The 24,474-nt window shown below is 39.4% G+C and overlaps 1 protein-coding gene across 7 annotated transcripts in view; it reads right to left on the minus strand.

The window, feature by feature from the left end:
* The window catches only part of zfpm1 (zinc finger protein, FOG family member 1), an 87,004-nt gene that overhangs the window by 26,462 nt on the left and 36,068 nt on the right, over positions 1-24,474 (minus strand). For 6 of the 7 annotated variants that reach the window (XM_007889352.2, XM_007889350.2, XM_007889355.2 and 3 more), the window contains one exon: positions 1,428-1,564. In XM_007889352.2, the coding sequence (XP_007887543.2) occupies positions 1,428-1,564 (137 nt within the window). Of the gene's footprint in view, positions 1-1,427; positions 1,565-5,509; positions 5,538-24,474 lie in introns of those variants that run through there. The other variant, XM_007889356.2, reaches the window with a different exon arrangement.

The following is a 24,474-nucleotide window of genomic DNA, read 5'->3' on the forward strand; positions in this document are numbered from 1 at the left end:
GACAGTGTCTTATCTACCAAAACACATTTTATGAAATCAACCCATATCTTGAAGCATACTGTGTTAATTTAAGTCACAGTATTGAAGGACAGTCGAGAGGCAGTTTTTGACCATTTTCCTAAAAATACTGTTCATCTTTCTATCTTACACTTAAAATAATTCTCAATACCTGGTTTGTTCACCTTTGCTGAACATGTGCACTGCGATGCCAGCAACACACTGATCCCATACTCAGAAACACACACTTTTTCGTGATTGAGGCAAAAGGCCATTTAATGGAGTCGTTCAGCAGCTTTGCAGGCTGCATATTAACCACAACTCCCATTGCTTTTGGTAACAGATTGCAATTTTATAATTTCCTTAAACAGAGCAATACATTGCAATCAACATCAGTTCTACCTCTCCATTCACACAACTGCCTTTCCTTAAGCTGCTTCACTTACATTGAAGGTTGAGGAAGCTGCACTTGTTAAAATTGGGCTTAAGGTTGGAGAAAGAAAGCCAGCTTCCTGCGACTGCAACTCATCGGGGCAGTGAATGAGCTAATGCATTTTATACAAGTCTTGCGGGGGTCAGTAAATATTTAGTAGCAGCACAAGTGGGTGGATCAGAATTTCTGGATGCCATCAAACAATCTGAACACATTTATTTTGGAAATTCATGAATCCCAATTATACACCTGCCAAATACAGTCAAACTTGTTCAAGTAACCACCTCCATACAGCAACCACCTGTTAACAGCCACCCTGGAATGGTCCGGACAATACAGTTCGCACACCGATTAACCCTTACTCAGAGGCCACTCTTATATAAAGGTTACTTTGGCCCAGTCCCCTGAGTGGTTGGTGAAGACAGGTTTGACTTTATATGGTCACTACACTCGACAACAAATCCTGTGAAAGACTTTGAGACATCTCAAAGACATGATAAGGTGCTGTATTGAATGCGAGGATTGTTGTTTCTAACCTCTGTGAATGTAACTGTTAAAATATATGCCAAATTTGGGCCAATTTTGTGCCTGTTCAGTCACAGTGAGGAGGGATTGGGCTGAGACCGCTGAAAGTCATTTAATTATCACTAAAACAAAACATAAAATAAAATAGATGAGATAACCCCTCAAATACTTCCCTTATGGGAGCAAGGCAGTCAACAAGGACTGGAATGATATCAAGTTGTTTTGTTTAAAGTTTATTGACCATAACGCATGTTCAATGGTCAGTTGCTGGGAAAAAAAACATACACATCACCCTCTCACCGAATGAGTCACTCTGAAAACATGGAAAATGCTAATGAAATGCAGAAACTTGTATATATTTACCCCACAGCTTCGGAATCAATTTCTCCGGTCACGCACATAAATTAATCAATACTTATTTTTAAAAAAAGCATTTAACAAACCATTCTGATGTACAGAATAGTTTCCTTACCGGCTTTTCAAGTTCTGTAGTACTTTTGTTACTGCTATTAATTGATCCTTCATATGGGCCCCAGGAGAAGCCTTCTGATAACGTCTGACATGCTCTCACTTGCATTTGACTTTCCAAGTGGTTTAGCTCCAGTGACTCTGTAAATGACGGAAAATAGAAACAAAACATTTAAAAGACACAGAATTTGCTGAGATGCCAATGATGTGAGACACAACACGACACAGCTAATGAAAAAAATACGAAGCGATGATGTAATTTTCATCAATAACAGTTTAACTACCGGGAAAATCGATGATATCTTTCAATCTTCGTTCACCTCAGTGTACAGGTGCAATTTAACCACCGCCTTTAAATTACAAAGACAAGTCTGATCCAATTGTGGGTTATGCTTTTCATGTAGACAGCAAGCGTGGAATGAGAGCAGGTTAACTGACTGCTGAGCCCAATCCTTTCCCCAACTGGCTTTTACTCATGTTTACATAGTAGTACTGGATAGTGATCAGGATCAGGCACCTTGGCTGCTTTCTGCCTCCCTGACCTGGGATGTTGATATGACAGTTACAGTGCCTACCTGTTACCTGGCTGAGATCAGCTAACTCCTCACTGACTGGGATTCAAAGCTGCTACCTTCCAATCTATATGATTTAGTGCTGCTTTTGCCGATTAGCCCACAGGGGGAGTTTAAAACAAGAGCAACATCTTGAAACGGGTCAACATGCATCTTTCAGCAGACAACCCAGGGAACTGGATAAAGGAATGCACATTATTCATTTTTAGGCAATGCGCTTTCTAGAATGGGTCATTTGTCCCCTTAAGCACAGGCAACAAATCCACAATGGTTTGAATGATGCGTTTGGGTCTCAGTTTATTCAATCCTAATAACAAAAACATCCGATAAAAATAAACATTTCAGAATGCAGCTGTATATTTTCCAGCTGTTATTCTGAATTCTTGTTGCTGTCTTCATTTTGATTTTTTTAAAAAAAAAGTTTAGTAGCTCAATTATCAGCTTGCCTTGCCTTTTCAATGCTCAAATACTGGAAGACTGCACCAGCACTGATCTGTGCAGCTGTGCACAAGAAAGGATTTGTAAGATATTGCTGACTTGCACTTTGTTACAGAAAGGACAAGACAGAGGTTAAATACTGTTTGGTTAGCCATCCCTGACTCGCTGCACAAAATAACGTACCCTCCATCTGCCAATAGCAGCACCATCACCTCCCTTGTGCTGCACCCAGTCTTGTCCTCAGTTCATCACTCATTCCAGGTCAGGATACCATGGTGCAGAGATAAGAATGTTTGTTCGACATGCTCCATGTCAAAACACTCATCTATCTTCTATATATCAAACCCCACCAGAGCAAAACGCTCTGTGAAAGATAAATGAACCTTCCCAGCCAACAGAGAAACTAGTAAACTCTTCCACAGCTACTGCTATGACACTTTATCCTTACTACTTGCTAAGCTGAGTTGACAAATGGTTTTACGGCCCTTGATGGGCTTTTGTTCCAAAAAAATGTAAACAGGATACCAGAGAATGACAAATTAACCTCTCTGCATTGAGAGCTTACAATATTTTTATTGGAATGAATACAGAAGTGACATCAGTACATCTTAAATATCACTGCCAGTTTGTATTAACCTGGATTCTTAAAGGGATTTTTTTAAATAAAAGTGCTCGAGAAACAAAAGGTTTTATCAATTCCCCACATCTCAGTTCCAATATAGGCAAAGATACTGCTTTAAATCAGGTGTAAACCCTCGACTGTCCCAGCCAGCGTCTTGGAAACAATTCCTGACGTGAAAAACTCTGTATAAAAGATATTTTATGTTGTTGTTGAATCATTCGGTTTTCATTTCTCACCACAACACCTCCCCACCCCCACCTTTTCTTATTTTAAAAGGTCCCGAATGCCAATATCAAAATAATTTCAAAAAACAATCCCACAGAAAAAGGTTTGTTCTGTCAACATCATTGCCCATATTTACTACCTGTTTATTTGTGATTTTAGATAATCTCTAACCACCAGTTTTTATACTTTCCAATCTTCCAAACATGAGGAACAGCTCCACTCTCTCCAAATAACCAAATTTATGTATTACAAATCTTTCCACATGTTGAGATATTTTTGGTGGTCCCGAGTTACATGCCACTAACCAATGGTAGATAACACGAAATATATCTTGCTGTTTCCTAAAGGAAACTAAGAGGTTGATCACAGACGTTAGGATCCAAACTTCATGACAAATGCCCTCTTCATGTTTCTTTCAGCTCAATGCATCACTAGCAGTAAAAGGGATTAGAAATAGGAAGTTGTGTTCAAATTGCTCCACGGCCTTGCCCCACCTGACCTCTTCAATCCCCTGAATCCTACAGACCCAACCACTCTCACTGCTCAGTGTACACTCACTCCCTGACACCTTTCTACCTCTCCGACCTCCTCACTCCCCAATCCACCACCTGGCGCCTCCACTCGACTGGCACTGGCCTCCTATTCATCACTCGCACCCTCCACCCCACCATCGGAGGTTGGGCTTTCAGTCACTCTGGAACACTCTCCGTCAATCCCTCCGCCTCGGCCCCTCTATCCCCTCTTTAAAGTCCCACCTGAATACTTTCCTCTTCGACAGTGCTTACGGCCATCTTCTCCCTCCCCCCCCCCGGCTCACAGTCAGGCTCGCTCCTGTTAAACGCTACCCTGAGTGGAGGATGCTATGTAAGTGCAAGTTGATGTTGTACACCAGCCTGCTTTACATTCCTCGGTCGACCCCCTTCCCCAACGGTGGGCAAGCTTCAGCCGTGCTCTACCCCCACTCTGTGAAGCTCCATTCTGCTTGGACATGTTCTCTTGTCGTGAACAGTGTGATCCCAAATGCAAAGATTTTATCATCATCATCATCAAAAAACTCTGGAGTGCTGTGACTGGCCTTCCAATCAAGGTCACTATCTTTCAAACATTTCTGAGGCTTGGAGCAGTTGAATGAACAGTGGGGAGGTTGAGGGCAGAATCTGGCTAATAAAATGCCATGTGACCACAGGTTGCCAAGGAAATGCTGAAAGGATGGCAGCCCTATTGGAAAGGGAACCTCAGGAATAAGTTGTTTTTAAAATACAGGCTTTCGAAGCACTTCAAAATACATAAGGATAAGACTATTGTAGGACGCTACCCAAGAGAACTATTTGGAGTTAGCCTTGCCAAATCAGTGTATGCGTAAAACAATACAAACCATGTAGAATTCCAAGCATGCTCCTTAGAACAGGAGGAACAATTAATGAAACAAAGCCCCTTATGAAATTTAGTAAAAATACGATAAAACGTAAAATTACTGAGGCATGAAATTAATCCTCAGGTCATGAATAAGTGTCTCTCAACTGTGAAATAAAAAGCAATCCAAATATGCGACTGTCAACCTCTCAATACGAAATTGGGAAAATGCCTCAGTTTTGTTTCTAGTGTTAAATACTTACCATGGAAAGTCTAATCCGTATATTAAGTGGTGTAATCCGAGTCCTGGCCTATGGCTGGAGTCTATGGTCAGTTGTTCCTGTATCAAAGCACATCCTCTCATCCATCAGAAGAGAAATTACCTGCTCAACAATTTTCCTGGACTGTATCAAATTTACACACTCAGCACTAGATTAATATATCAGCCCAGAAGGTGGCCATCTGGAAAAATGGGTCCCAGTAACTTTCTTTTCCAATGGCGGCAATCAGACACTCTGGCCAGCCAGCAACAGTTAGTGATGTCAGGATTAGTTGGGTGATTGGCAGAAGGTGTTCTAGCCTGAATGAGAGATTTTAAAGAATGAAGATGGGGGTGTGGGGGAAAAAGACTCACCATTACAAAGGTAAAGGTGAATCACTAACGTGGCTACAATGAGTAAACCAAGTGAGGTCTAGTGAGCAAAGTTCACTCTGGCAGGCGCGGAAACAAATAAAAATTAGCCTTTACTTTTCGAAGGAATTGTCTTCAGCTTAGCATTCACCGACGAGTACTTTAAGGGTTAAGGAGAGAAAACAGTAGTCATGTTTTTCCTGGTTCTTGTTGCAGAAAGACACATGGGAAGAGGAATTTTATACCTTTCACGTTAGTTCCCCGTCTTTGTGGGTTTCTAGATGTGAAACGCAATGATCCATTATCTGCAAGAAAATTGGACACTCCACTAATAGCTGAAATGATCTTTCATTATCAGCTGTAACAAAGTCCATTTTGCTGCCTATCTCAGTGTCTATACCATTCGCTGTTTTGTTTGCTTCACTACCTGCATTAATGCAATTTGGTTATCTTATCTCCCCATCAGCCCCGAGTCTCTCTATCCAATTGGACCCCGTTCCATCATCTGACCCTAAAATTATCAGAATAATTCCTATCACTGGGATCATTAACCAAATACTGTTAGGTATCTAGGCTGTTTGCTTTTGATAGTTGCAGAAAATAGCAGTGACTGTCAGCACCATTTATCTAAGAAATAGATTTCTTTTGTTCTTACGCATGTTCGGTTCTGTACAACAGAAATATTTCTGATAAGTTTATTTCTGAATCATTTTTAAAGTACCACATTTAAAAAGATCAAGGGACAAGATTAAATGGGGCACATCAACCTTGCAAAATGGGTCATGCTTTTTCTTTACAAGGGAAATAAGTCAAAGTGAGGTTTAGTATTTCAGCACAATGTAGGATGTGTATCTTTAATGCTGTCACTTCCAGTTATAGTGAATAATGGGCTTGTTATTCCCTCTCCCCCCACCCCCCTCCACCCACACCCCTCCCACCTTTTTACTTAAGGAGTGATCATAGCATGAGTAGATAAAAATCACAAACAGTAATTATCCATTAACAATGATAGAAGCCAGCTCTACAGTAGATGCCACAATTGGCCTCTGTATCTTTGAGAGAGGGGGAAAATGGGCGGGGGGAGAAATCTGGGCTTTAAACTCCTGACCAACTAACCTACTATTCAGTGATAAACACAGAAGTCACTGGGAACACACAGCAGGTCAGGCAGCATCCATGGAGGGAGGAAAATGAGTGAACATTTCAGGTCTATGACCTTTTGTCAGGACTGACGAAAGTTCATAGGTTCTGACAAAAGGTCATAGACCTGAAACGTTAACTAATTTTCATCTCCATGGATGCTGCCTGACCTGCTGCGTGTTCCCAGCGACTTCTGTGGTTATACCAGATTTCCAGCATCTGCAGTACTTTGTCTTTTGTCTACTATTCAGTGACCCTACCCAGCATGTATGGATTTCAGACGAGAACGGAACCTGGCTCAACTGTGCCGTTGCTTGCGCTTGAGCAAAACTGTAAACACCCGTCACGTGGGCTCAAGCAGGAAAATGGAAGCGTGGACTAAGTCCCAGAGATTTCTTGGCTCAGCAAGAGTATGAGCCCAGCAAAAGGCACTGAGTTCAGAAGTGGTAGGGATGCGGGGGGGGGGGGGGGGGCAGAGAAAGAAAAAAAACACATATGCAATAACATTGCTAAAAGGTCGATGGGGCAACCACTCAAAAAAGCACTCTGTGTAATAAAGTGCAAGTTGATATACAGATGTTATAAACTGAAGGGCAAATGTTCAGCAACTTTAACTGATATTTTAAATTTTTTTTAAAACTGTGCCAAGTGTTTGAGCCTCCCCTTCCTCCCTCCACACTTGGTCTACGTAATCCATGTGTTTGTTTGCAGTTATGATGTTTTTTGCTTGCCCACTTATTGTCGGCAAGCATTCGCATCATGCTCATCCAGGTCAGAGCAGGTTCACAGTTCACAGCTCCCTCTACTGCTTATTGAGCAATTCCCTACCAGCCTCTGCAGCAATTTCTTCCAATGAGAGAAAGGGTGAGAGAGAGAGATAGTGTATTCGCCAATTTCTCTTTGTGTGGCTATACAGGAGAACCCCAGCATGACGTTGGTTCGCTTATACCACTATTGTGGTTTGCATGACGACATGTTCTTACCAAAAAATCCAGAGAACACACAGACAGACGGACGGCTTTTCTCCCACTAAAAAAATGGCTCAACTTCCAGGTCGTCTGCTGACATTGGTGGCAACCTGACGACCTGAAAGTCAGTCATTCTTTTTTTAAAAAAAGCACGCAAAAAGCTAGGTGACATTTTGAAGTGTGCAGGGAATATTGGCGGGCTGACCATCATTAGGTCCCATTATAGCACTGCTTAGGATTTTATGGCACCTCAACCACCGTGACATAACCTGGCTCCACTGCATATGATAAGAGATCCAGCGGTTATGGTCCAAGACTGCAGAAGTGCCAAACCTGTAGTAACCCCTTCAAACATGGCTGCTGAAAGCCAAGAACATGCCTCTTGAAAGAAACTAATCTTTTCAAAGTCAGGGGGAGAAAGAGAACTCAAAGCCACACGGCCATGAACCCACAGTTCTAAGATAAGTTAAAATGCTCTGGTTTATGTCGTCTAGTCCTCGTGATTACACGGCTTTAAGAACTTTTGAGAACTTATCTAGAATGACTCGACACAAAGGGAGCGTGTTTGAATATTAAAATGAAAACATGCAGTGAGGCACATAAAAGGCACGTCTCGGGACAGAAGTGTGAAGCAGATAGGACGCTTAAGATTGCTCTTAAATTAAGCGAACTTTTCTTTCACAAATTCAGGAAAGTGTTCAAATATGATCAAATCCTCCAGATTTTCAAACAAAATACCCTTTTCCTTCACAGTCAAAGTCCTTTAGGAAATTGAAGCACATGCACACACACCTCTGTGGAAACACAAATCTTCAAGGCAAGTAAAACAAAATGTAGGACCTGCCCCCGAGTCTAAGTCAGACAGCCAATCCTCGATTACCCCCCACCATCATCAACATTGCTCTCACAATAGTAACTTCAATCAATGAATGGTCTCTTCTAACAGTGTCGCTCAAGTTCTAAAAAGGAAAACATGCCGTCAAATGTCTCTGCCAATAATCCCGATGAGACTCCCAGGAACGAAAACATCCGTGACGTTTAAACCACACCACCTGAACAAGATCATTGTGCTCCACTTGGCTTCTTGACTTCTTTGTAATTGGAGCTTTTCCTTTGTCCCTTCTACTTCCCTTAAGTCACCAGATAACAGTAATACGATCAGCATTAAAATCTGCCTTTTATTTTCTTGGTGATAATGTCAGGCAGTGGAGTCCTATAGCTCAGTGGTTAAAGTACTCGCCTCACAAGCGAGAGATGTAGGTTTGATTCCTGGCAGGGTAAAACCTTAGGCAAGTTTCCTTAAGTTTTCCTCCACAAGCCTCCGTTTATCTAGCAGTAAGTAGGTTCCCGGTTGTTAGTCGATTGACGGATCACTTTTCTAGGGGTAATGATCCCTTCAAAAAAAAAAAAAATTTGTTCCACGACTGTTTGTGGGATAAATGCCGCCGCATTTCACCCAAAAATATACAGTCAATTAACTTTACAATATATTCTGTTAAAGGCTTTGAGACGCCTTGAAGACGTGATAAGGTCCTATATCAAATGCAAGGATTATTAATACTATTGTAAAGAATTGAGTTGCTGCTAACTTACATTTGAATTTCCCTAAATGCATTGGTTTTAATATTAACCAGTTAATAGTCAATCCAGGTAACTGGTAATTGCAGTTATTACAGAAAAAAAGGGAGTATATTCATCGTTTAAGACAATAAAGGGAATTAATAATAATACTTGCTTTGGTATAACACCTTATCACGTTGTCAAGACATCTCAAAGTGCTTCACAGGATTTTACTGTGTGGTGCATTGATACATATTTGTAGGTGAATGCAGTAGCAAATTGGCCCACAAGAATATCCCACAAAGGATGTGAGTGACCAGTTTAGTTGGGGAATTTGACATCCACCTGAACAGGCAGACGGTACCTTGGTTTAACATGACACCAAACGACAGCACCTCAATCAATGGAGTATACCTTCAGCATGGCATTGGAACGTCAGTCAAAACGGAGTTCAAAGTGCTGACCTAGGACTTGAACCCACAACTTTCTGCCGAAGAGGCAAGAATTCTACTAACTGAACCATGTTGACACCTGGGTCAGCATTTGCCTTGCAGTACACCAGAAGAACTTTCCTACACGAGGTAGCCTTGTAATAGTTACAATATACTGAAGAGGAATGGACTGTCTATGCCTGAGATCACAGAAAAACAGGAAATGGAAGATAAATGATGCACGTCAAGGAAGGAAGAGATAGAAAGTCAAAGGGAATAAAGGAAAGGGAAGGAAAATAATAAAACAGATGGAGATGAACAGACAACATTTATAAATAACCCGTTTAGATGCTACATTTAAAAAAAATAAAACAATAGTTTTGAAGCATTATTTCCATTTCATTGAATTTTTTCTCCAAAATCATTTGACATTAATTTGACTGATATGGCTTTTATTTTAAAATTATGTGCTCGCAAGTCCCGTCCCCCCATAAAATCTGGATAAAGCAGCATTAAACATGCAACACACAATGACCATAGCCCAAAAAATACAGTCAATCCATTTTTCAGTATATCTTGTGAAGTGTTTTGAGATGCCTTGATGATGTGATATGGTGCTATATCATATGCAAGGATTATTATTATTCCGTTATAATGTATATGTCCTCAAATTAATATTGCATCATAGAACAACTGCACATTTAGTTTCAGACGAAACAAATTGTGGCAACCCATCAAAATTATATATGCACAGAAAATTGAAAACAAAATGCATTCAAATGATGTAATGTTCCATTTTAAAGTTATAGAAGAAAATTTCCCTTTATTAATAATGTATTGACAATTAGCACTTTAACGTCAACTTAATCCATCCAAAATGTTGCTCTTCAGCAGTTTCACCTTTATATTTCTAAAGAGTATATATTTGGGGAATGGGGGTGGGGGGCGGGGGGAGAGGCGGTAAAGAAGAGAATTAGCAAGCAAATGGTGAAGCTGATCTGCCGCACAAGAATGTATACAACCTTTAGCACTTCCCACTGTAAAGACAGGTTGGTATGCTTATTCTAGAGCGTACTAATAACCCTCAAGTCATTTCTGTCTGAAAACATATTTTCTGACTATTGGTAGTCATAAAATAGTTTAATTAACAGTTGTGGCATGTGTCCAAAAATGTAAAAAAAACTTTTATTAATTCAGGATTGAAGTAGTTAAACATTTCTGAAGCCAGTAGCTCCCCAGTAAACGTGTGCGATACAGGGGTGCATGTGTTTTGATTTCTATCAAGCACAAAATAGTTTCTTTGTACCTTAGTCCTTGTCTATTACACAATCCGGTCTCCTGTCCCTTAACAATGTAGGGAAAATACAATTTATAGCCCAGAAAATGGGAGCAGCAATTCTAAACAACAGTATCTTTATTCCCACCAACCCCCCACCTGCCTGTTTCTGATCTGTAGACATGATTAATTTTCAGATCAAGAACATCTCAGAAATGTAACCCCTTCAGTGGCATAACCCAATAGCTCGGTGTGAACCAATGTTCTCACATGTGCAAAATATTGTGGAAGAAATATAAATTAGTCTAATTGAATTTTAAAAAATGGTGCTTAAAATAAATTCAAAGACTGACCACTGAAGCATACAGATTTAGGTGTTCACTACTTTAAATACCCTTCATTCAACACAAATTCTTTCTCAAATAATGTTCTACATTAGAGAGGAAGCTACATTCAGACATCTAAACTTCTATCAGATCGACACATCTTGTGTTTGGAGAACAAAAAGCATTTGCCCCACATGGCGGCATTAAATCAGTTTCTTTTCTGCATGTTCTTCCAAACTAAAATTGAGCAACGCACAGAGCGTGTTGCAGGGGGTGGAACACATTTATCCAAAGCAAAGTCACAGATCAGACTGACAACACTGCCTGGGACTAAACCGCAGCTCTGGGAGGCTGATCGGTTCTTGACTGAGACACTACAAAGGAAGCACGGCTGTGCCAACTTTGCCCTTCAGTGTTGCCTTTCTTGTCCTGTGGCTAATGATGGGGCAAAGTTTCTGATCTATAATGCTTACGGGGGGGGGGGGGGGGGGAAACAATAGGAACATCTGTAAATATAGAAAATAAATGAATCAGTTTACCTTTACTCTCAAATACTTTACATTGAGATCAAGCTATGGGGATTTTTTTTCAAACAAACAATCTCACAAACTGATTGCGAAACTCCAGATTTTTGGTACAGGCACAAATCGCACATGTCAATCAAGCTTGGGGAGGTGGGTGGTATCTAAAGTAAACAAGCTTTCAAGAGTACGAGGGATATCCTGTATACATATCCTAAAAGTCCTTTTCCACTGATCCATCAGATTGCACATTTAGACAGAGACACTTCCATGATGTTCATCTAACTGGACTCCTCTGCAACCAACAAACAATTCTATTCTCGGAAGCACATCTGTGTAACCTGGTTAGATATCCTCAGTCGCCCTATAATGTGCTTGAAAATGATTTAATTTTACCCTCTTGTGAATCACACAATCAGATTATTCCAAAGGTAATAATTGCAACACAATAGCCCCAGCCTAATTATGATTTTATGTTACATTTAGATGCCGTTATTAAGGTTCCAAGACTATAATACAATGTAATACAATATATAATATATATAGAGAGATATCAATACGCAAGCAAATAAAATATCTATCAGTGAATATTGAAACTCAAACTACTTAAAACACCATTCCCGTGATTCAGGAGATTGTTTGAATTTATCATTTACATTACAGTCCCATTGTGGATTGTCTCATTGATCTGAGGAATGATGAGTTGAACTGCAAGTTGCAGGTCATATTTCATATCTTGAAGAAATGCATAAAAAAATACAATTCTACAATGCTGCAGAAATTTGGCTTATAAAATATAAACAGGCACAAAACAGAAGACTCCTAATGTATTACAAATACTGCAAACATCAGATGTTTGTATTTTCCCAAATCTTTGGGTGCTCCAAGCAAACACAAGATCAAATCTGAGGCAAGGATTCATTGTCCCTAGTTATACATGTCACAGTTACAGTGCCCTTGTTGTATATAGTTATACATAAGTCACGATTACACTGGCCTACTTACAAAGTGGTCTTGATAAGTTATCTCTGTCGGCAACTAGTTATACGTGCGCCATTTGTCCCTGCGCAATTAAACAAAAGCAAAATGTGATCAAAAATGCACATCACTAAACTGTTCAGCTAACCCCTTAGGAAGCCCAGGTCTTCAAGTTTTGTCCAACAATTGGATTTCCAGAGGAAATATTCTAACTGCTGAGGGATGTCAGAAGGAAGTGTGAGAGGAACTGGGATCCACGATTAGCATGTCAAAGATATCATGACTAAGCCCACTGCAATATCCTTTGCTGGAAGGAAATGTTAGTGACGTCACTGAATGCAACGTGGCTATGGATACAATAGACTCCCCCCTCTTTCCTCCAATCTACGACCAGGACTAACAGTGATGGAAAACAGGAAGACAGGGTTCAAAGTAATTTCTGGGAAAGGGAAAACAGATTCACGACAATCGAAATAATATGCATTTCACATGAAGCGTACAACAAATGTAAATGGGAAGTTACCATGCACTTTGCTATAACTAATTCAATATTCACAGCTATATCAAATGCAAGGATTAGTATTATTGTCTCCAAAAAACACTACATTTTTTGGTAACCAGTTCTTAACTTTCTAATGAACTTTTATATATTCCCCACTTTAATTTTAAAACCAGGTCCTCGGTTTTGGATAGTGCAGCCACATAACGAGTTAAAGCAGCAAAGAAAGGAAGCCATTCACTTGACACATTAGGTTCCTGCTCAGGATCTGGTGACACCACTTTCATCTCTGTCCTGCCCTGGTAGCAAATCTCCATCTATTCCCTGCTCACTGCACCTGCAAATGGGCATTGGTTTTCTCAAATGCTTCAAAGAAATCTTGCCTTAGCAACTTCCTCTTTTAGTCATCTGAAATAATTACATTCACTTTCGGAGTTATTTTGGTTTCCCTTTCTTCATATTCTTTCCCCACCCCTTCAATGAATAGAATTATCTTAGTCTCAGTTATAAAAGCACTGATCCTTATTCATCTCTTTCCTCCCTATCACAAACATCTGAATATTTTTATGACTACATGATGACAAACAAAAGAGAACAGACTTTGGTCTTACCAATTCTTCTCGAGAGATTGAAGAATCTTCTTTGTCTTGTACTGTAGGCCCAAACAATCTACTTGCCTTCATACTGTACTGGACTGTACCATACAAACCTGCACGCTTTCGGGGTTTACTCAACGCGCACATCAGAATTTTCTCCTGTACCTGATCCATATCCCTTCACCATACAACTAAAATTAATGCCTGGATAAGTATTACCTTATATTTCACAATATGAAATGCCATTTGCCCTTCATCTGGCACATTGACAGCGTAAAGTGATGCGGGTCAGGGATCAGCACTCCGTCGAGAATCCTGCTTCCCTGCACGTCTCAATACTCGTTTGACTAACATTTGGATAACAAATAGTATGAACAGGTGTCCAATTGGAATTACACTCACTGACAAATTCTATAAACTTTTTTTTTCTAAAAACGGTAGGTACTAATCCTTTCTAGATTAATTCAATTTCCTTTTTTTTCACCTGGTAAACGAAAATTCATTTAGTTTTTGTGCAGCAACATTCGCTGGTACATTGTAATAAACATTTTGAACAAGCTCCGTCTGTCCACGGTGTAGTTCTGTTGGGTGTTTCTTGATTGGATAACCAGTGAGGTGGAGATAATTAAAGACCAAAGATACTATGTCTATCTACAGTCCAGTCATAATGAAATTCCCTATCATAGCTGGGCATCTTGAGCTAGCAAGGGCTGCACAATTTGTAAGAAAGATAAAATGGCACCCTGCATATCAGCTCTGTCCTTTGATCAAACTTATTTTTTTTGTTGAAACAGCTTTCATTGAAAAAGCAGCAGTAAAGCTCTTCTGCTCGTCCAATGACTAAATCTAGACAGTTACTTCAATTTGATCTCTTTTAAAAAAGCAGGAAAAAGATGACAGGATAATACCTAGTTACTGAACCTAGTTAATGTGGGAAAGTTTTAGGTAGTTAAAACCACTGCAGTCATTTGAATGTGTAGTTTAAATATAGTTTTTATGCTGCATTTGAACCATGCATTCCGTGAATATATAATACAACAACAACATTACATTTGCATAGCGTCTTTCATGTCGGGAGGATGTCATAAGGTGCTGGACAATCAGTGTTTTGGACCCGAGCTGGGGGTTGGGATTGGGGAGGGTGGATCCTGAAAAAAAAATATTTTAAAACAACCCAATTATTTCTACTGCATATAGCATATTCAGTAGCATTCCTACATCTTTTCTTTCTCTCTCTTTCTGTTCCCTCTTCGTAATGTTAGTAGCGGGAAAAAGTGCTAAACTGTATTATTCCAGATTTAAGCAAGGAAAGAAAACAAGACTCCGTTAAAGATAGGATCTTTTAGTAGCTGCAGTGTCTTCTGACAAATCGCTGTCTTTTTAAATGTCTCTGTCATTAATACTCACTCCATACCACTCTAGTCACGTGTTTTATGCCAAGGGATCAGATGAGAACCTATGAATAAAGTCCCCTTTCTTCTTCAGTTTCGAGCTGCATAATATTAAAAGCAAACAATGGCAGATGTGATCGGATTTACCAGAAATAACATCAGATGCTGATGGGCATCAATGAAAAAAAAAGTTAATTTCAATCTTTTTTTAAAAAAAACACAATAGCACCTAAACTGACCAGCAAACTACTGATCAGCCTGAATTTGTGTTTAGGATTTTAGCTGATTTCTTTCCATCCTTTCCTCCTCTGAATTTAGCTGAATCTAATTGAGTTCCCCATCTCCTGCTGTGGCTGAGGTCAAACCTATAACCTTCTTGGTCCGCAATGGTTCAGTTTCAATGTCTTTTGGAACTCTACCCTAGCACAAGTCACTGTTTTCAAAGTGAGAAAGGGGTGGGGGTAATAAAACGCAGTACATTTATAGTTGAACGTTTCCAACACTTCGTACTGTTCCTTGTCAAAGCCTACAGGTGCGATTTGTAAGAGAGAAGACACGTGGGCTAACAATCCCCCCAGCCCCCGCCCCCCCCCCCCACCCTACAAAGTGAGAAAAAAATTCCCAAATTGGCTAAGAGCAGACAATTGTGCCTACAGCTATAAATTATGCTTTATCGTAACGCACTCCAACCGTACAATGCACAGGTTAAGATGTCTACTTCTCTTCTGAATCAAATCCAAAAGCAATGTAAATGAAAACGTTTTAAATTAACAATTTAAAGAGTCTTTTGTAGCATATCAATGATCACACAGAAATTACATTGTCTAGGTCTGTGTTTTAAAAAAAAATCTGCACGTTTTCAACCACTCACTTTGAAACGGTGGGGTGGTAACATTTAGAAATTACGGCCGATCGACTTATTTATATAGCTCTTAATTATAGTTCCATGATAGTGAAAACTCAAAGATAAAACTACAAAAGAAAAGCTTTTAATTCCTCCAGATGGATTTTTTTTATATTACTGCCCCCCACCCACACACACTCGATGAAAACCGTGAAATGAAAAGAAACTACTTCATTGATTCTCGTCCCACACATAGCATGCATTTGGCAGTGTACAAATGAAAGCATCTGAATAATCTAAATAATTTATCCCTCTTGCTGCATCAGAACAATTCGTACCGCCACAGACTGTAGTGTTCTCTGTGATACCAGACCTTGGGCTTTTTTTGGAAAACAGATCTCAGGGTGGTGGGGGGTGGGGGGGGGAAAGGGAGTGAAAAAGATAAATGAAGAAACAAAAGAGTTTTCATCTTTTAATATAATTCCCGAGTGCAGAGTGGTCGCAAACAGCACCTTTCCCAATATTCAGATTATGTTTGAGAGTGAATCCAGAGTTCATTGGGAGAATAAAAATACCTTTTTACGTTCCTTTAGCATTTCAAACATAAGTTGTAGATATCTCAAGTCTCCTTTGTTAGTAGAGGTGGCTGTTCCATGATTTTGCCTTCTTCATATCAAAACTTGAGCAAACCATATCTTTTTGAAACCTTCCTCCTCCCTCCCCCCCAAGATTCTTACCCTTAAACATTTCCTCTCCTAGCTAACATGGTAGGAGTATCTGCACTTTTCATTATTCGCAAAATCCAGAGAAGGCTTCATTGGTTTGAATTTGCCCTTCCAACTTTTCCTTCTAGATGCAGCACAAGCCTAGTGTAATGCTCTTTACCTAGAAACCTGCCAGCCACTAGCAAACTGACACATTGAGGTATTTCATTACATCAAGAATCAAATCGGAACTTCAGTCCTCTGGCTGAAAGTCATTGATTGTTCCACTTGAGTTACTGGGCTCCATATTCTTAATGACCTAAACTTTAAGGGCATTGAAAAATGATTCTCATTACCAGACTGACCATCCTTGCTGCTTTCTCAGTTCCAACATCAGAGCTGGGCTGATCTCTCATCTTTGGCAGCTTGAGTTCTGTATATTGGTTCTAAAATGCACCTTAACAAAAAATGTGTTAATACTCTGATCAAATCTTTAATAAACACACAACTATCCTCCTTCCTCTGGAAGCCACTCCTACATTTAACCTTGGCAAGATCAATTGGATTCAGAAGAACAATGCTTGGCAACACCTCAAAATACTGAGATAATCATGTTTAATATCGATGTAAAGCATCTTTCAGTCATTACACCAACATTAAGATGTGAAGATTTCATTACCAAATTATCAAAGTATATATGAAAAAAATCTTCCTGGATGAAGTAAATGTTAAATTCTGTGCTACCCTGAATTGATATTAAGACAGATTGAGCTTTAAAATCAGTGATTCTAGGTGTAAGTTGAATCCATTGACGGTTTCCAGCACACCCATTTTTAAAAGAGGATTCATTTTCAAAATGGTCATAAGGTTCAAGGAAAATAAGATCTGGCAAATCTCAGGCATTAGACACAATTTGAACTCAAACTTCACTTGTGTCTACATAACTCGTGTCTAACTGCGAATAAGACAAAACTCTGCTGCAGAGATTAAACAAAACTCACATCGCTCAGGGAGTTGGGTTTGCAGGATTGCAGTGATGCCAAACTAAATGGTTAAACATTCGACTGCAAGTGACTAAGTTAAGGCTTGAACTCACCTAGGTTAGTTTAATTCCAAAAGGCTGTGCTCATCAGCAGATATTGTACATAGACACACACACATACAGATAAGCAGTTACACGACACACTAAGCTGCACAGTGTTGCAATCAACACAAGGCAGTAAAAAAGGCTGCAATGCAGTCTCTTAGCCGCCACAATAAAGTATGACGTTTATCAGGTGGTCTGTACGCCCATGAACAATAATCCTCTGTAGTAACAATGCTGAAATTAACTCAGTAAGTTGGGGTGAGGGGTGGGAGAGTAGGAAGAGAGCGAAAAAGAAGAGAACAAAGGCTTCTGCTACACTGTACAATCTGCTAGCCCAATGCTCCTCCCCATTCTCTGCCACCATCTCAAATATAGTAGCCGTGTGTCCCTTGTACTCAAGAATGACATTGCCAATAATGAAAGGGAGCATAAGTTTATCATAGATGCACGAGTGGATGACTGTACAGGCAAATCCGTGACTGACATGTGTCAACCACAAGCCTCACTTAACCATGTTTCTGGGAAACTCTCCCGTTGATCCCTGCGGCGCTGCCGATCCTTCTGTCTCACTTCCACATTGACACAGCGTTGTTCCTCAAAGCCCTTGACCCCTTCACTCACTTCAACACCCCATTGCTGTCTGCAGGTGGTCAAGAGTCAATGATCATGTTGCATTGCTTTAAGTGTATCTTCAGTGTGCCCTTGTACCTTTGATGTCCATCCCATTTGCTTCTGCTATCCATTAGGCTGGACTCGATCTGCAAATATACCTCTATCCTGAACCCAACCATTCTTAATCCATCTCCTTTTGGTGTCTGTTATCTTTCGAGTGTATGACACGATTGACTTAATCATTTCTGTGTGAAATCATTACTGTTAAAACATGTACTGCATAAATTACTGAAACTTAATGGAATAAATGAGGCGCAAAAATAGAAGTTCTAAACCAAAATTTTAACTCTTTGTCTTTAATTTTTAAGACAGGAAAGGGAGGGAGGAAGAAGAAAGAGAGAAAAATTATGCTGATATTTAATAGATGCTTAACAGCTTAATAGGAATGTAGCAATAGATTGCTTCAGTCAGGACTGCGTGAATATCCTTAAAAAAATTCATATTCTTGTGAAACGAGCAGAAGAAAGTAAACAGTTAACTGATCTGTTAAGGAAAATGAAATGGAATCTGTAATGCATTCCATTAAACAATACAAATTCCCATACCTGCCATTGTGGGGGAAATAAATGAACAATCTGTAAATGACCACAATAATCGTTAAGCTTTGGAATGCAATGCCAAGGAGTCCACTAAAGAGAAATCAATGGGAGCAACAGATAAAACGATGACAGGTAAGATCATTAGTTTGCGGACTGTATACCAAAGAAAGGCCTGTCCTGGAGTTTAGGGCTAAACAAAAAATTTACGACAGATAGGAAACTGACAGGGGTATGAATATACCTAAAATGTTTTTCAACAAAATCATTATTTTTTTCTAAAAGCAGGCCAAAACTTATTTCTATTTATTCATTCACTTTCTTTCACAGAACACTTGCTGTACAGCGGATCGAGTCCCTCTCAGGAGCAATCTCTTTCTCAGTTTTGATAAAGGAACTTGTTCAACCGCTACCTTACTCATTAGTGAGTCACCCATCCTGGGGATTTTTTTTCAAAATAGAACAATTCAAACATTAGTCAACATTCATATCATCCACATCTCCGTAATGTCACAACCTGTTTTTAGTGAATCATAAAAAAAACAGAGGAGTATCCAACAACTGCTAACAGTCAGGGTAACCGTGCAGATCAAAGACTTTTTAAATTACGTAAATTTGATTATTTTGTACAGTTAAAAATCGGGACTGCTTTGTTTTGGCACTTGTGTTTTTTTAAAAAAACAAAATTCACTTTTTTTCCACATTTCCGCAGTTTTAGGGGAATGGAGCTCAACAGATTCCAATGATGGAGTCATTGAAACAAGTGGTCAAGACAACATAAGGGAATGAAGGATTTACATTCTATCAATTAAATATTCCCCTTTTTTTTAAATAATGCTTTTTTCACCGAGAAAATGGTGGGGGGGGGAACTGCTTTTAAAAACATGTTTTAAAGTGAGTAAGGTAAACATTAACAAAATCCTAAACCATGATTTCCAAGTACAAATACTGGATGCTGGATGCACAAATACTGAAAACAGAGACCCTCTTCCCAATGTCAGATAAGAACAGATTGAGAGTTCACAATCAAAGCCAGGATACTTGTCCCTGTAGTTATATTCTCTCTCTGTGTTGTCAAATAAATCACACACTGGTTTTCAAATGCCCAAACAGCACGTGGGATGAGATCAGCGCAAATGAAACACATTTTTTGGTCAGATAATTATCTGATACACGTGGAGACCCACTACCATGCTTAAAGAGTATTTTTAAGAGGATCCAGGCAGACTTCCTCAGATGCATGTTATCTCTGCACAGAGATTTCCCTTTGTCTGGAATGGAACGTAAATTCTCTCCTTGAAGGATCGTGTCCTGCTCACTTCATTCTGGTGAGTATTAGGTGCAGAAACCTGGGTTTCCCCCAGAATGTGCTCAGAAGTGCTGCTGCTGGGGCTCAACCAACTAAAACGGCACAGCTTGCAACTGTAAATAATTGGAGCTTCCTGCAGCTTTGTGTTGTCTTTGGAAGTTGTGTTTAATTAGCTGAACAGCCTTTATTGTTGCATGTTTTCCTATGAAATATTGAAAATAAAAGATTTGTAGGTCTCTAGCTGTTATTTTGGAGGACACATACTCAGTCTGGTTCACCCTCTCCCCTGTTAACCCCAATCGTTTCCTGATCTGAGTTTCTCAATTGTCTTCTAGCTGGAAGGACTAGTACTAATAAACTGGGGAGAGGAATAAACATTTGAAATATCACACATTTAAGAAGGGGATATCCTAGGGCCACCAGCCCTCGAAAGGACAAAATGTGTGTCCAGAGAAAGAATAAGTAGGAGATAAGTGTAGCCCTCCCTTCTTGAACGAGATTCTGTTCATTCTCATTAACTCTTCATTTAACCTCGAGGTGAAGGTCTAACCCCGCTCATTTGGTCGAATTAGGTTTGAATTGCTTCTCAGATTATGCTTCCCGATTACATTTGTTGCTCATTCGTGCATGCAAGATGTCTGGGACATGTATTAAATCGATCTGCTGTACGTCTGCTACAACAGAGGAGGAGAAGAAAAAAAATCAATAAACTCCTCCACACAAAAAACCCACCACAAAAAAGTAAACTTCAGCACAATGGATGTGTTTGTAAATAAATTGTTCTATTCTGGTGGCAGAGCAATTTCAGCAATGTGTGTATGTAATTTTTTTGTGCGTATCAACGAAAAAGAGAAACATTTACTTACAAGATAATCACATACTACAAGTATCTCGACTTCTTCCCAGATAAGAATTGCTTAGTTCTGAAACAGCATCCCTGCACAGACCAAGGGATCAGCCTCAACTGTCCATAGTTTTAGACAGTCCTGAAGGCCCTTCAGTTCTCTCACGGTGCTGATTATACTTATCAGCTCTTTGCATATCAGAAAGTTCTGAAAAATATTGAACCCTCTGGCATACAAGGTTATTTTGAAGATTAAAAGGAATACTTAAATTCAGTTTGCATAACTAAGCTCACATTTTCATGGATGTATACAGAGGCTTCATTATTCACCCAGTCTCAATCATACGTTAACTTTAAATGACTTCACCAAAGGAAATACCGACTTTCACAAGTCGAAGATTAAAGGTCACTTTGGTTTTGGATTGTCTCTAGCATATTACTAAAAAAAAATCATAGAACAAAGCAAAGAAAGCTAGATTTTGGATGCAGCAACTAAAAAGGAAAAAAATTAAAAGGAAGTAGGATTAACCACTTTTAGGCATTATAATAACCGAGTTGTTTACTACCATATGCTCTGCAATGTAAGAGACTTCTAGGCCTCAAAGCCAGCATCAAGTGTAAATTAAAATGCACATTTTGTGTGTTCTAGGCCACACACACAAAAATGCCACTGCATGTGAAGGCATTTAGAAATAACACCCACTTGAATTTGTACAGTACCTTTCATGCAGAATAATGTCTTGGGAGTTTTTTTTTTTTTTACAAAGTTTTATGGCTGCAAGTGAGGTGTCAAGAACAGACACTGGTACCATGGAAATTGGAAAGGTTTGATGAAGTGTTTTGGAGTTGAAATCCTTATTGCAAAAGGCTCAAAGGATTCAGTAATGTTACAGATGAAAAGACAAGCACATCGCAGTATGTGTTCCACTGGGAAATAACTGCTCAATTGTAACAAGGAGCAGCAACAGAGCAGGCACAATGAAATTCTTCGGTGTCTGGTCATGTAATGCAAGTGAAATATAACCGATGGGTACGTAAACAGCAGAGAAACCAGGAACTATTTAGCAGGAATGGATCACAACCATGCCTGCCACTTCACACCTGTTAATCGTGGTCTTGAGGTACTTACAGTGGGGTGTTGATAAAAGCCAAGACCTCGGTTCGGAAATTAAATATTCAAAATCAATTTGGGCAAAGACTTGAAAGCTGTTAAAAAAACGGTATCCCATGTAGTGGCTATTAGAGACTAAACACAATGGGCCAGATAGGGAGGTTCTTTACAGAGAAGAAGAAGAACATTCCCCTCGTGCAAATTCACTGAAAAACACATTACTTTTTCATTTAGCTTTTTTTTTTTTGCTGTTTGCGAAATATTGTTGGTGTTGCGATTGCCTCACAACAATCGCTGCAGTTCAAAGCAACTCACTGTACAAAAATGCTTAAGATATTTCAATGTGATAGGCGTATTATCATGCAAAAGTAGTAGTTTTTAAATTATTTTCTGATCAAATTAATTTGTAAAGAGATGCAGAAAGCAAACCTGAGCTCTGAAATCATTTGAAATTATAATGAGTGTTCAGACCTGAAGAACTTCAGGTGGCAGCACATTTAGTCAGTGAAATGTCCAGTCCCTATCGTTCCCATCTCCTGGTAACACAAGTCACAACTCCAGGCACTGAGACAGTTACCTCAAAAAACACCAACTCCTTCCCAAATCCCTTTAGCTGATAAGTGAAATGGCTGGAATATGGCTGATAGCCAGTCTATCACAGCGGAGAGGTTTGAAATACCCACTATCATCCAATGTATCATCATCCTCCCATCAGCTCCAGACCACAGAACAATTAATATTCACAACAATTGCCGCTGCGATGGCAGGCTGCGAGATAGTGATATGATTCTGCAACACAGTATCTTAATAATAAACACTCGAATTCTTTCATTGGCACATTGCTTTACGGTCGTGCTTCTTATTGCATTCTGGCTGTTGAGAAATAGTTTGAATTTTGTTGTAGTTTCAATCGAGAGTGTAAAATGATTGCCGAAAATGAAGGTGGCCCGTTAATTAATTAATAAACCCGTTTTATTCACAACACTTATAAGAGAAACAAAACCTCCAATTCTTTGGATTTCGGAGTGGTATAGATACAACAGCAGCAATTTGATACAATTTATATCAAAAAGGGTAGACATTGCATTTAAAACATATTCAGAAATATGCATTTTTAAAAACCTGAACACATTTAAGGCAACAATGCAATTAAGCAAAGGCCGAGCAATCCTCAAAGTGTGAAATACTCCTCAGTCACTAATTGTGGGGCCAAAATGGAATAATAGAATTTTTTCCATTCCAACTACATACAGTAAGTATTGTGCAAGTCACAGTAAGAGAAATTGCACCCATATTGTCAGCAGCTCATTCTAAAATTAAATATTATGTAACATAACCAATTTCACAAAAATAAATGACATTGCAATTTTATGAATTTTTTTAATGCTTTACAACAACATGACAATAATATGCATCAACCATATGAATGTCCCACAAACAGTCGCAATGGGAATGAACAATTTTCTCTCCGGGGATTGTTGGCCAGGAAACCGGGAGAAATTCCCTTGGCGAATTCCACCACTCTTGGCCCAGCTGTGGGGAATATGATGCAATCTACTGTGGCTGAAAGGCCTGTTGACATGATGGATCCACTATAACCGCTAACCGTATTTTGAGTACAGATATAATGGACAATTCAGGACTGCCCCAAACGTGTGTATATCAATCGCGGGAAAAGTCTCTGGGCAGGGCTGACAGAATCAGAAAGAGGAGCAATTCTAATCACGCACATCAGACTGTGTGACAAAGCTTATGAATAACTGTCAAGTTTGTGTTCAGAACAGGGCTTGTTGACTCTCCCTGAGGGTATAATCTGATCCTGTTAATATGTGCCCCACCCCCTTTCCAACCAGTTAGTCTTCCCCAGGATGATAGCTGTTGCAATCAGTGATGAAGCCTTGCTTCAGTGCTTCCTCCAAGTTTATTAACCACAGCAGAATTGATTCTGAGCCTATGACTGAAATATCCCGTTGCATCAACCGTACAGTGATTGCTGGGAGCCAGAGGTCACTGGATCCACTGTAGAATAATTGGCTCAACAAGTATTTTACTCTACCACTTTACAATAATTAATGTTACTAACTTGTTAAAGACGGTGTGGAGAGTTACACACTGTCTATTGCTTGACAACACTTTAAATGCCAATTCAGCCATCATTTTCACATGCTTCGGGCAACGATAAAAAAAAACGATCAGACAAATGATCAGTCCCTTGCTCTGTAACACACCGTGTTTCACCAATAATCTCAGGCACCAAATTTTATTTAAATGTGTGTGGATTATTTTTGTAAAACGCTACAGTTATTTTCATCTGGTATAAACAATAGCATACTAAACAACTTTTCAACTATTTTGATCCAAATTAATTCAAAGAAGAGAATAAAGGAATTAAAAACCATCCTATGCCTGATTATGAT

Source organism: Callorhinchus milii, unplaced genomic scaffold, assembly GCF_018977255.1.
Source record: "Callorhinchus milii isolate IMCB2004 unplaced genomic scaffold, IMCB_Cmil_1.0 Scaffold14, whole genome shotgun sequence".
In the NCBI taxonomy this organism is placed as follows: domain Eukaryota; kingdom Metazoa; phylum Chordata; class Chondrichthyes; order Chimaeriformes; family Callorhinchidae; genus Callorhinchus; species Callorhinchus milii.